A 14,601-nucleotide genomic window follows, 5' to 3' on the forward strand; every position below is an offset into this window, starting at 1 on the left:
TTGATCTCTTTTTTCTTTAATAAAAATAATCTAAATGTGCAACAGCACAGCAGAGTTAAAGAAATAGTGGAACATATTCCATCAAGAATACTATGCAGTTATTGAAAATGATGTTGCAGAAGAATAATACATTAAGTGGAAACTGTGGGTTATAAATCATCACACAGCAAAATCCTTGTTAAATAAAGATAGATATAAATATTAACCATGATTCTCTCTATATAGCAGTGTTACAGGTGATTTTTAATTTTCTTCTTTACATGTATCTGCGGGTTCTAAACCTCCTAAAAAACACAGGAATTATAAAATAATTATGTATTTATACAATTTAAATATATTTATATAATTATTTTAAAATCCAGAAAAAAATAAACAGTATTTTAGAAATTTTGAAAAAAAATAAGGTATTTCCAACTTTGAATGGGTTGCACAGAGAAGTTAGAAGAAAACATACTTTTACTTTTCTGGAGCAAGGTTAATTCTTGCTCTTGAGCAAGGCTAATTCTTAAGAAGGGAAAATTTCTATAACATAGCTATTTTCAAATAGTTAAGTACAAAAATGTATATTCGAAGTCTAGAAAGTAATTGTGGAATTTTTAAATATTTTCAATTAGTATGTCTCCTCTTTCCCCTTAGAAGACAGAAGTAAAGATCTGAAAACAATGCTTGAGAATCATAAACAATGAGAAAGCTGATAACAAAATTCAGATCTTTTAAGTACTCAATTTGTATCAGGATAGTCAATAAACATTATCTCTTAGGTCTTGTCTCTCCTGCTGTTAGCAATATTCAGCTTCAATACATAAATGAGGCATTTTAAAAAAATCCAAGTGTGTTTCCTTATTACCAAAGTAGTTTTTAAAAATCTAGTGATAATTCCCCTTGCTAGGAACTAAGCAACTTTGGTATTCACGTGAAATATGCATTAAGGTACTTAGTAACCTTCTCCAATAAAGCTCTGTAAACACAATTAGAGTTCTCCCTACCAGGTAACATGTTGATGTTAAATGATGATTGAATGAACATTTTTAACAGGAATAACATACTGGACCTCAGCTATTATCTTAAAATACTTTGTACACTTCTATTTTACTTTCTAATGGGGTTTTTAAACCCTGTATAAATAGAACTGTTTTATCCCTTTTAGTTATGGCTGGATTATTAGCAGTAGGTATCACTTCCAAAGGCTAGGCTCTAATGCATTTGTACACTGAATATTACATGTAATGAAGTTTAATACTTTCAATAAATCTTGCTCAATATAGAGCTATACTTCAAGATTAGTAGCTTTATTACTTCCTAGCAATAAATCAGATAATACCATACAGGCATACTGAAAAGAGTTATCTTCTTGAAACCCAGATTCATTACCAAATTAAATCATAGGAATGTTTAAAACTGTATACATGCTTTTTAAAAAAATCTGCTAAGAAGAAAGGAATTGGATCTCTAAATTGACTAAATATTTCAACTTTAAATCAAGACAAATTTCAAAAATCAAAATCCACCAAAAGCCATATATTAAAGTTTAGTCACCAAATCTAAATAAATTGGTGCAAAATACTCTGAAATTATTCAATACCACTCTTCTTGCTCTCAGTTTAACTGCCACCATACATTCAGATATACACATTCCACATATTATATTTAATAAAATACAACTTTAAGGGCTAGATGATTTCCCACCCCCATTTCTTTATCACCTTACCCCATTCTGTGCCATCCCCTGAACTCCGTGCTTCTCCAGCTCCTTCACCGTCTTCAGCAGTCACTAAAAAATCAAATTCTTTCAGTGCTTCCTCAGTATCAGGATCATCGGTTAGGTCAGCAGCTAAACCTTCATTACCTATCTGTAAATGGAACATAAGCCAAGAATTACCTTCATGCTAAACTGTAAAGGAGTCCTTTATGTTTTCACACAAGTATCTTTACATTTGCACTCCCATTTTTAGATTACTTAGATACAAAATTTTAGATTTTCCACATAGTTCACCAATCCCAAATTATACCCTAGATAAATGGTTGTCAACAGTGCTGTGTGAACACTGTTATAAAATGTGATGCAAGCAATGTGGTAATAAGAATGATTAAAATCTTAATCTTCAAGTATGATGATTCTTACAAAGAACTTCTCTAATTACAATAGATTCACAGGTACCAAAAGACCCATGCACTAACTTACATTCTAATATGTTGTGTTGAATTGACCTCATTCACTGAGAACTGCACAGGTAGCCCGTAACGTATAAGGATATGGCATAGTTAATAAGGACATTAGTGCAAGTCAACAGCTGTGGTATTTATAGTAGTGCTTCCCAGAACAAAAGAATAGGGAAGGATCAAAATCTCTATTCACCTATGCTCCACATATGAGTGTGTTACACACATGGAATTTGGCAGAAAGATTGAAAACTGCTTTTATAGACTGGAAGCTTCTGAGAAACACTGGCATTTTCCCCATATTACTGTAAAATCCCAAAGAACCACAACAGAACCCATCCACTTTTTTTTAAAAAAAACATACTTGAAATACTGTACACTACTATGACAATCCACACATGGATCATTTAATCTACTTTTGCTCTTATAGCTAACCCGCATCAACACTAAAATACATAAACCTGTTTCTTAGGTTATGAGTAAAAGCAAATTTTTATTAATCCTTAACAAACAATGAGAGTGTTGACACGTACATTTACAATTCTTAGTTTACTCCCTCACCCAGGGTGGGGGTACCACCCCACTTCAGTTACAATTTATCACTTGTTTACTGTACAGGAAGAGAGAGACTTCAGCAGTGATTCTTAATTGTGACAGGAGTGGAAAGGATGTAACTTTTAAAAAAAGTTTCAAATCACTGGACTAGCCCTATAAAAACAGACCCTTTCTTGCCATTTATAATACAGCAAATAATTTCTACTATGTGTAGGTAATTCAATAAGAACTGACTATATAAAACTTTCAAGTGACATAATAAAAAATGATCAATCACTCCCAATGTAACAAAACACATCTTGAAATTTTCTATTCCAAATACATGACTACATATATTTTAGCTAATAAGAATAGAAAATTCAATTCTTACTTTGTGTTTATTTATCCGATGTTTGTCTTTTCCTTCTGGGATGCCTTCAATCATGTCATTTTCCTCTTCTTCATCGCTGTCATCAGCATTTTCTAAGAAATTGAATGTCTCAAGAACATCACCAGAAGGCCTGTAAGAGAGGAAAAATGATGAACCAAAATATTCCAATAATTCTAATATTTCTTTGTCTCCTATTTTAAAATATTACTTGAAGGTAGTAGAGAGATTCAAATGAAAACTTACTTATAATGTATTATCTAAATATTCTACACAAAAATGTTTGAAAGATCATTTATATTCTACAGTTAAAATATCAATAAAAGTAGTTAAGTTTCTACAATGAAAATACTTTAAGTAATTACTGCATCAAAATAAAAACCCTATAGTATTAGGCACTCAAATGTGCTATTATTTCTCAAAATAAAGCCATCATGAGCAAGCAACTTAAACTCAGCATTTCTTATAGCTCTACAACCTCTTACAGCTTGGTGCAAATGTTTAAGGACTAAAACTGAACTTTAATTTATCGGGCTGCTCAGATTTAAAGTTACGGTAAATCAGATATAGAACATTCCAATCCATTTTACAGATTTCCTTACCTAGAAAACAGGATTATTAATATACTAAAGAAATACTTTCAGGACTTACCTGGTGGTCCAGCGGTTAAGACTCGGTGGTCCCAATGTAGGGGGCCCGGGTTCGATCCCTGGCCAGGGAACTACTAGATCCCGCATGCCACAAGTAAAAGATTCCACATGCCACAACTAAGACCCGGCGCAGCCAAATAAATAAATAAATAAATAAATAAATACTTAAGGGGGAAAAAAAAAACTACTTTAAAAAAAAAACTCTGAAGTGTTTCAGAACCACTCATATTAAAAGGTAACAGTGATAATCTATTTTTATCTACTTATGAAGTCATTTTAAAACTATAATCTGAATTCCTCCTCTATGTACAAAAAAGGTTTTCAAATAGTTGTTTAAATGTCTAAAAACAGAGGCTGCAACAGAACGGTGAAAGCTTCAGCTGAACACAGACTCACAATGAAAGTCTCAACTCTTCCACTGACTTCGCTGCCTGAATTTGGCCAAGTCACTTAAACCTTTTGGCCTCGACTTCTTTACCTGTAAACAGAGGGGGTTAAACTAGATGATCTCAAATATCCTTACCAATACGAACAGTACATGGTAACAAAAAGAATAATAGTCTAAAAGTTAGGGTTTTTTCCCTCCCTGATGGGTTCTTAGTCCAAATTAAGGATATAATACAATTCAGACTATTTTTTTTTAAACATCTTTATTGGAGTATAATTGCTTTACAATGGTGTGTTAGTTTCTGCTTTATAACAAAGTGAATCAGCTATACATATACACATACCCCCATGTCTCCTCCCTTTTGTGTCTCCCTCCCACCCACCCTCCCTATCCCACCCCTCTAGGTGGTCACAAAGCACCGAGCTGATCTCCCTTTGCTATGCAGCTGCTTCCCACTATCTATTTTACATTTGGTAGTGTATATATGTCCATGCCACTCTCTCACTTCATCCCAGACATAGGGTTTTAATAGGTCTATTATACTCTGCCTAATCCAGCACATTGTTCAAGGACCTGTATCAACACTGAATGTAGAAAGAGATGTGTTTTTCAAGTGCAAATTAGTAAGAACAAACAAAAAACTACCACAATAACAAAACACATACTTTTCTGTTCAACATTAGTAACACGTCTCGATATCTGGGGATTAAATGAAAGGCAAAGAAAATATTTGACAAAATTGGCACATCAATGACAGAAAAATAAAAAATAGAAAATTTAAGACATGAGTTTTGTTTCGAACTTTGATAAATAAAGTATTATTGTTCCTTGGATAGAAGTTCCTGTCTCTAAAGTGAGAACTCACGTTTCAGGTTTTAAAAATTGTATTTGATCACAACAATACATGTACAAGGTTTTAAAAGTCAAACAGCACAATCAATAAAAGAAAGAACTGATGAATCAGACTTCCCAAAATTAAAAACTTTTGTTCTTTGAAAGACACTATAGAGAATTTTTTAAAAAGTCTACAGATTGGGACAAAATATTTGCAAGTCACACATTTAATGAAGGACTATATAAAGAACACTTAAATCTCAACAATAACAAATAAAACAATGAAAAAATGGGGAAATTATTCAAACAGATCCTGTATCAAAAGATATGTGAATGGCATACACAGATGCTCAACATCATTAGTCTTTAGGAAAATGGAAATTAAAGCAACCATGGACTGTGAAGGGTCTGAGACTTCGCTCTACTTGCAAGCTACCATGCTGTTTCTCTTGAGATGTTTTCTTTTTAGCATTCATGATGATGGCCTTTGTATGGATTTTTAAAAATTAACTTTATAGTGTAACTGGGAGAAATCCTTTCAATGTGGAAACAAACATCCTTGGAAACACATTCTATAAATATATTCCAGAATTTTTTTAAAATTACTCTTTAAAAATTTTTTTCAACACCAGTTTACCTGTTCTTTCTGAAACTCCTATTCAGATGTTGTCCCTCTTGGACTGATCTTTAGATTTTCCTCTCTTTTCAGTCTTACTTTTTTTCCCCTTTTCTCTTTTCTGGGAGAGTCTTTTATCTCCCAAGTCTTACATGAAAATTATTTAGATCACACTTTTAAATTTCTATTAGCTCTTTTCTGATCTCTTACTGAACCTTATACAATAACATCTTACTGTTTTATAGATGTATTATCTTCTCTCAGTCCTCTCAGAAGAGTAATTATAGTTTTGAAAGTCGTCTGCTCCCTCTTTTCTCTGAGTTCCTTTTTTATGTTTGGTTCCTTTGGTCTCCAATTTTCATATTAAAGTTAAAGTCTTTCCTTAACTGTTAATATTTAACAGTGAGGCACAGAAAAACTAATTGGATATATTATGTACATGGGTGAGGCTTGTCAAAGTAGCTAGCTTCACTTCTGTATAACAGGGCAGAGTCCTAGCCATTTCACTGGCAGATCCCAACTGTCGGATCGTAAGGTCTTCTCTATTAATGTGATCATATTCCTGCCTGAAAGGGATTTAAGACCAGCTGCCAACATACCAGAAGCCAAGTAGAAGGAAACAGGCAATCTCACCGCTCAGCTAGAGATTTTCAGATAATCCTCCTGTTTTCAGTATAGTAGCCCACCCTACAGTTGCTTGTTTTCTTAAGAAATCAGAAATCACTGGAATTCACCAGAAAATATACCACCATTCTTTGGGATAGGAGAGGGGTGTTCAAGCGGCTACACAGGATAAAAGAGGGGGTTTGAGATTCTAACTGCCTCTTACATAAACTTGAAACTAATTCTCTATTAATAGCCCCCTCTAAACCTGACTCCAGATGTACCTGATACCTCTAACTCCTTAGCTTTTGGAACTTTACTGGCATTTTGGGACTTGAATTGGCTTGTTCCTTTTCTTCTTTCCAGCTTCCAAAATTATTAAGTTCTCCCTGATGGACAGTATATCCTCTCATTCTTTCTATATATTCAATTTTTTGTCCTTATGTGTTAATGTGTCTTAAAATGTCTTTAACTGATATTTTAACAGAGGTTCCAGAAGGCACACAAGTAAATCTGCCTTTAATCCACATGCTTAAGTGGACATCTACATCTATGGAATTTTATAATAACTTTTTTCTTTGCCAACTATTTATTTACTATCTTTTCTCATTCAATAAAAAGCAATCAACAGAATTTTAAAAATTATATATCCAGATGAAGGGAAAACAGAATGAAGCCAAGAGTAAGGTTCGTAAGTAAAAGGGTAAAAAAGAGTCAGTGTGTTTTCTAGAGATAAGGGAAACCCACAAATATGGCAAGATTCCAAACAGTCAGAGTAAAAAGAAAGAGAGCAACTACTGGAGGTTCAAAGGTAAATCAGACCAATCACTAAGAAGCAGCACAGCTTTTCAGTTACAAGACCTATGAGAACTCTCTCCCCCAATGAATCCTTATAAGGTGGAGGCTGTGTGATATGATACACTATACACCCACAACATCCCCCTACAATAAACCAAAAAAGACAACAGTGACATTGACTCAGCAGAATCTAGTAAATATTACTCTTGATTGGGTCACATTTCAACTGGATAAGCAATATTTTATCATAGTTAACACTTATTATGTACCAAGCATTGTTCCAAATGCCTTACATTAATTCATTTCTTCTTCACATCAACCCTATCATTACCATTTTATAAATGAGGAAACCGAGGCACAGGAAGGTAAAGTACCCTGCCCAAAGTCACAGCTAGTAAGCAGCAAAGTCAAGATTCAAACCCAGTCAGTCTGTCTTCAGAGTTCCCATTCTAAACCATTAAGCATACTGTCTCTAATAATATGATCTACAATTTACCATTCTTCTACTGTTGAACATGGAGACTGCTTCAAATTTATTGTTATAAATAAGAATACGATAAACATCTTTTTGTTGACACCTCTATCAACATGTTAGGTCATTTTCATATTTCTTAGGAATTTTCAAAGACCCTGATCATAGCTGAACCATACACGCCTACATTAGTACAGACTCGCAATATACAGCTATACTCATTAAGAAGGAAATCACCTTGATTAAAAACAATTATTACCTAAATGTCTGTGGACGGATAAATGGATAAAGAAAATGTGGTAAATACATTCAATAATTATTCAGCCATAAAAAAGAAGGAAATTTTGTCATATGCTGTGACACTGATGAACCTTGGGACATTATGTTAAGTGAAATAAGCCAGTCACACAAGGACAAATACTGTATTAATTCCACTTATATAAAGTATTTATATATTATATAAATATATATAAAGTATTTAAAGTAGTCACTCGTAGAAACAGAAAGTCAAATGGTGTTTGCCAGGGGCTGGGGGGAGGAGGAAATAGGGAGTTGCTATTCAATGGGTAAGGCGTTTCAGTCATGAAAGATGAAAATGTTCTAGAGAAGTGCTCTACAATATTGTGCTTACAGTTAACAACACTGCACCGTACACTTAAAATTTATTAAGATAGATCTCATGTTATGTGTTTTTTACCACAATAGAAAAAAAAACTATTAAACTCTTAATCTTGCAAAGGGAAGAAGCTTTACAAGGAGAAGATACAGTCTGTTGTGGATTTTTAATTCAGATTCAGGTGTGATATAGTAAACTGTGTTCCTCTAAAGTATTTATAAATCCTAAGAACTACTTAGCCTGGTTAGCTGACAAGTTTAGTTTAAAATAACATAGTAATATCCTTGCTTTTTCTCTAAAGCTATGAAAGCTCTATGATTCCTGAAATCCAGAGTAAAGAAAACAAGCGCTCTGTTAGATGTCAAATTGTTTTTATTAAAGAGACCTTATTTCTCAGAAATAAAACCCCTAAACTAAAGGCTTATGTTAACTTGAAAGTCATCAACATGTTTTAAATAACTGCATGATGTCATAAAATATATCTAAGGTATGAAACAATGCTAGTTTATAAACTGTACATATTATTAACTTCTTAAGCTCTAACCAAACTAATGAACTCGTTTTGGTTTTTTCCACTCTTTTTCTTTTCTTTGTCCTTCCAACCTATGCAATTCAAGGTAATATCTAATGGTAAAAAATGAAAAAAAAGTTCCACCTGCTTGACAGCTTGCATTTATCAAATCTGTACTATAATCAAAAGTGTATCTGGTAGACAGAAAACAAGTGTTAATGAGGATGTAGAGAAATCAGAATTCTTATACATTTCTGGTGGTAATGTAAAATAGTCCAGCCACTTTGGAAATGAGTTTGGAAATTCCTCAAAAAGGTAAACACAGTTACTGTATGACATAGCAATTCCACTCCTAGGTATAAACCCAAGAGACTTGAAAACATATGTCCACACCTGCAGACTAATGTTCAAAGTAGCATTATTCATTATTCCAAAATGTGGAACCAATCAACATGCCCATCAATTGGACAAGGAATGGATAAACAAAATGTGGTATATCCATAGAAAAGAATATTATTTGGCAATAAGAAGAAATGAATTACTGACATATGCTATAACATGGATGAATCTTAAAAATATTACACTAAGTAAAAGAAGCTACTCACAAAATAACCATTTACATAAAATATCTAGAATAGGCAAATCTATAGATACAGAAAGTATATTAATGGTTGCCTAGGGTTGGTGAGTGGGAGGAGTATGGGAAAGAATGGGGAGTGGCAGCTAATGAGTACGAGGTTTCTTTATGGAGTAATGAAAATTTTCAAAACTTAGATTGTGGTGACGGCTGAACAACTCTGTGACTATCTTAAAAACTATTAAACTTATATACTTCAAGCAGGTGCACTTTATGGTATGTGAACTCTATCAATAAAGACATTAAAACTTTAAAGTATATCTGGTAGCTTTCTGAGCCCAAACACAATGCAAAGCCTTGTTTCTTTAACACTAGTGTCTAAACAACCATTACTATTCTAATTATACAGTATTATAATTTATTGAAAATATTCTAACAAAAATTTAAAAATCAAGACATTAAAATAACTCTGAACTACACGAAATCACCCTCAAATTTTAATTTTGCACCTATTTCAGAACTACAGTCATTCTCTTGGCATCAAAACTTAAGATAAATAAATCTTAAAAGAAAAATTTATTTATTTATTTGGCTGCACCGGGTCTTAGTTGCAGCACGTGGGATCTTTGTTGCCGCGTGCGAGATCTTCGTTGTGGCATGTGGGATCTAGTTCCTTGACCAGGGATAGAACCTGGGCCCCCTGCATTGGGAGCATGGAGTCTTAACCAATGGACCACCAGGGAAGTCCCAAGATAAATAAATTTAATATATATTTTTAATAAATTTATTTTATTTTTGGCTGCGTTGGGTCTTCGTTGCTGTGCGCAGGCTTTCTCTAGTTGTGGCGAGCGGGGGCTACTCTTCGTTACGGTGTGCGGGCTTCTCATTGCGGTGCCTTCTCTTGTTGCGGAGCATGGGTTCTAGGCATACGGGCTTCAGTAGTTGTGGCACAGGGGCTCAGTAGTTGTGGCAAACGGGCTTAATTGCTCTGCGGCATGTGGGATCTTCCCAGAGCAAGGCTCGAACCCGGGTCCCCTGCACTGGGAGGCAGATTCTTAACCACCATGCCACCAGGGAAGCCCCAAGATAAATAAATTTAAAAAGCACCTAAATAAAAAGTTTCTTTGTCCATGGTACCATTTGGGGGGCGGGGGGGAATCTTTAAATCTGAACTCTACATGCTTCAATAACTGTTAACAGCAATAACAAAAAGCTAAAGAAATTCACAATACCTGTTATATAAACAATGTTAACCTATAAGTATAGGTCATACCTTTTGATTTCTTGTCCTTTTTGCTTAGGAGATTCACCTCCATTCAGGATCTGTTCTAAATTCTTTGTCTCTACTGATCCATTTGGTTCTGAATTAGATAGCCCAAGTAATGATCTTACCCGCTGAGACCGTACATCTAATATTGTATCTGTGTAACCTACTTCCTGAAGATATCTGTAAGAGAAAATTAAAAATATTAAATCCCACATATTGTTAATACACGCAAACTTGTTAAATCAAAATCACATCAAAGAATTTTACAAAAATCCATATCCTATAAAATTTACTCTTCCTTTGCCTCAATAACTTTCTTCTCTCTAGACTAGCTCCAGTTCTAAAAAAAAAAAAAAAAAGGCCCATTACAAACCATAGTTTAATTAAAACAGCATATAGATGGCTAACACTAATTAAGGGCCAATTATCCTGAAGCCTAAAAAGACCTACAACGTTAAAAATCTTTTAGGAGTTGATGATATATATTACTTAAAAAAAAAAAAAATTCCAGAAAGTGGTAAAGGATGAACAGAACTAAACCTCAGAACAATGACATGCTACGTTTAAACCCTGGCTCTTAGCCAGAGGTTGATGGATAGATTAGTTCTCCTTCTAGGATCTAAGGTCTTATAGCAGTCCTATAGTCCTGTGGTTTTCAAACTTTCCTTGTTATCTAAACCAGGGTACCTAACCGAGGATCTAGGATGAAGACTGAAAAAGAAGAAAGGGACTGAATCATGACGTAAGTATAGATAATGGGTCATGAACGGCTTTGTGTGACAAATTAAAAAATTTCTTCCTAAAGTATTTGACAGGCTAAGATGTTAAAAAGAAGCCTTTTTTGTTTCTTTTTATATGTTGCTGACAAAATAACAAAGGATTTTTAAGTGAAAGCTAAAGACAGGGAGACTGGTTAGGACACTAACACAGCAAGAATTAAAACCAGAGAAGAGGAGAAATGTGAGAAAAATAAAATATCTTAGCGACTTGGTGCACAAGTAAATACGGCAGTAGAGTAAAAGAAGATATAAGAATTTTGGAAATTTTTCAGGTTTCTAGCTGGGATGGTTGCATGGTGGTTCTACTGAATAAAATGAAGAATAAAGGGTCAGAATATGGTTTAGAGGGTACCTATCAAATAATCAAGTAGTATCTATGAAAGTGATAACATTTATTAGGCACAGTGGTAAGACGGTCAAAAGCTCACAAGGGACTGGACTGGGTGTACAGATTTGGGAGTCATTAGTGTTTGGAGATATCTGAAGCCAAGGATTTAAATGAAGTTACCCAGAGAAAAAGCATAAGTAAAAATAAAACCTGGGGACACAAATATCTAAAGGGCTGGAAGAATAAGAAACTCAAAGGAAAATTAAAAGAAAGAACTTGAGAAATGAGGGTAAAAAAAGCAGAGAGTAGTTTCATGAGAGTAAGAAAAACAGTTTCAAAAAGAAATGAAGAGTTAATGTCAAATATTTCCAAAAGATCAATATGAACAAAAAGGGTCTCATAAATATGTTTGTGATAGAAGCTTCAGGGGAATATCAAAATGGAAAACAAACTAGACAGTTGAGAAATGAATAAGGAAGACTATGGAGATAAACTACTGTTACAGAAAGATGAGAAGAGACACAATATAAAGCCAGGCAATGGGATTAGGCATTTATGAGAGAAATACTGTGCAACTGATTTCTCTATAGCCATCATACTCTTCTAAAAAACGCGATCCTCTTTTGAGGAAAAAACTCCCACCACACTCTAGCCATGTGGTCTAAAAGAACTGTCAAGATCTTAAACAATCCAGGTAAAAATAACTGACTCGTGGGCAGTTATTTGATCAAGTCAAGACAAATCCAATCCTCAGAAATTATTCTGACTAAAATAAGGGATCCCGGGCTTCCCTGGTGGCGCAGTGGTTGAGAATCTGCCTGCTAATGCAGGGGACACGGGTTCGAGCCCTGGTCTGGGAAGATCCCACATGCCACGGAGCAGCTGGGCCCGTGAGCCACAATTGCTGAGCCTGCGCGTCTGGAGCCTGTGCCCCGCGACGGGAGGGGCCGCGATAGAGAAAGGCCCGCGCACCGCGATGAAGAGCGGTCCCCGCACCGCGATGAAGACTGGCCCCCGCTTGCCGCAACTGGAGAAAGCCCTCGCACGAACCGAAGACCCAACACAGCCAAAAATAAATAAATAAATAAATAAATAAATAAAAAAAAAAAAAAAAAAAAGCAGCTTAACCCCATTATAAAAATAAATGACTTTAAAAAAATAAAAAATAAAAAATAAAATAAAATAAGGGATCCCCTGCCACCTGGAGAAAAGTGGTTTTCAGTAGAAAAGAATAAAACTGATACACAGAGGAGCAGAACACCAGAGAATAAGAACATATCCTGGATGTTTCCACTTCCTGAGAAATCTTCAATGATACACTAGCTCTTAAGTTTCCAACACTCAGTTAATCAGCACTTCCCTCAACTCTGCTAGCTGTCCCAGCATCCTTCCAGACAATAATCTGTTTTTGAAATTTGTTTGAGTTTTAGTCACTAACTGTCCAGATTGATAAATACTTCTTTGAATGGAACATTAGAAACTGAGACGATGAATACGAGGTTTAAATACATTTTCAGAAAGCAAAAAGTGAAGACAGTTCTCGCCTGATAGCCTTCACGCTTTCAGTGAAGTAGAGCTTGAGGTGCTCTAATGAGAGTAAGGGAGAATGGGCTGAGATGTGGTAAAAGTTCAGAATATCCACTGAGGGCAATGGGAGCAGGAGATGACCAGGGATATGGAAAAAGGCTCTATGCAATGTTTGGACAGGAAACCATGAATGTGTAATGGCATTCACACAATTCTGTGATTTTTCTCTAAAAATTAATTAGAAACAGAAGCAATAGACAGTAAGACTGATTAGGGCTGGGATACTGCAGGTAGGTATAGTAAAATGACTGGTGAGGGGGGTAAGGAGTGGGCAGCAGGAAAGTTAAGGGTACCAGCAAAAGGGTAAAGGATCATGGGGTCTAAGCGGGAGCTAGGGAAACAACAAAAAGAAACAACAAAAAAACCCCACTGCCAAAAAAAAAAAAAAAAAAAAATTAAACCAACAATAGGTAAAGGAGGTAAGGAAAATGAAATAGTCAAGGATCTAAAGATCAAAGTAAGGTCAGAGGACAAATAACACAGGAACTGGAGTAAGAGAGGTGGAATATGAGATTGTCAGATCACGGAATATTCCAGAGGTAGGGCAGTTCTAGGTTATAACAAGATCAAGGGTCTGACCACACTTCACTGGGTTACTGAAGTGATGGTAAAGATGTCTAGAGTTGAGAAAGTTGAATTACCTACGATTTCAGTAGTACGTGAGTACCAAAGTTTTCAAAATACAAGGGAAAAGAACAAATAGATAAGACAATAATATTTGCCACGTATAAGTACTTCTAATACGGCAAAGAATTCAAACATCAAAAAGGTTCCTCAAAAAAAAAGCTTCCTCAAAAATTCAAGTAGAAGCAGGATTTAGCAAGCCACTTCTGAAAAGTTTCTGATAACCAGTTAAATTCCTTCTCTAAGCCAGTCACAATCTCACTTAAAACCAAATATGTAAATTTTCCAGTGATGGAAATGAGAATGTCTATAAGTATGAACTCCCTATTGTTTTTGTTCTGGCCTTCAAGACATCCAGTCTTTATGACATCCTACTCCACAAATAAGAAAACAATATCATTCTGAGAAATGTTTAGAGAAACATTCAGAGGAAACAAAACTTTAAAAAGATCCAAGCATCTAACAAAACAAAAAAAAAGCAATATGAAAACTATACACATTGTCCCATTATCATTAAATAATTTTCACTTGCAAAGTGACTGAATAGAAGCACTTTCATACCTAGAACCTTAAAGAAAGGTGAAAATGAACCATTACTCACTGTCTTAACAGCTGTCTGCCCTGCTTCCACGTTAACTGGCTATTCTGAGGTGCTGTGGGAGCCTCCGTGTCTTTGGTTTCTTCTAAAAATTAACAGTAACAACAACAACAACAAAAACAAGACAAGTTTCATACACATTATTTCAACTCCTGATAATACTGCCAAAGTTCTCTTAGGGATAAAGTCCCACAAAAATATACCAAAATATTTTATAAAGGATAGAAGAAAATTAACTTTTATTGAGTGTTTACTGTGGGTCACTCATTTT

The 14,601-nt window shown here is 34.8% G+C and overlaps 1 protein-coding gene across 1 annotated transcript in view; it reads right to left on the minus strand.

Moving 5' to 3' along the window:
- Positions 1-14,601, minus strand: part of STRN3 (striatin 3) — a 127,160-nt gene that overhangs the window by 32,788 nt on the left and 79,771 nt on the right. Inside the window, exons 4-7 of the mRNA XM_057542693.1 lie at positions 14,334-14,415; positions 10,421-10,594; positions 3,086-3,215; positions 1,709-1,850 (exon numbers count right to left, since the gene is read on the minus strand). Of these exons, the coding sequence (XP_057398676.1) occupies positions 1,709-1,850; positions 3,086-3,215; positions 10,421-10,594; positions 14,334-14,415 (528 nt within the window). The remainder of the gene's footprint in view (positions 1-1,708; positions 1,851-3,085; positions 3,216-10,420; positions 10,595-14,333; positions 14,416-14,601) is intronic.

Source organism: Balaenoptera acutorostrata, chromosome 3 (assembly GCF_949987535.1).
Source record: "Balaenoptera acutorostrata chromosome 3, mBalAcu1.1, whole genome shotgun sequence".
Lineage (NCBI taxonomy): Eukaryota > Metazoa > Chordata > Mammalia > Artiodactyla > Balaenopteridae > Balaenoptera > Balaenoptera acutorostrata.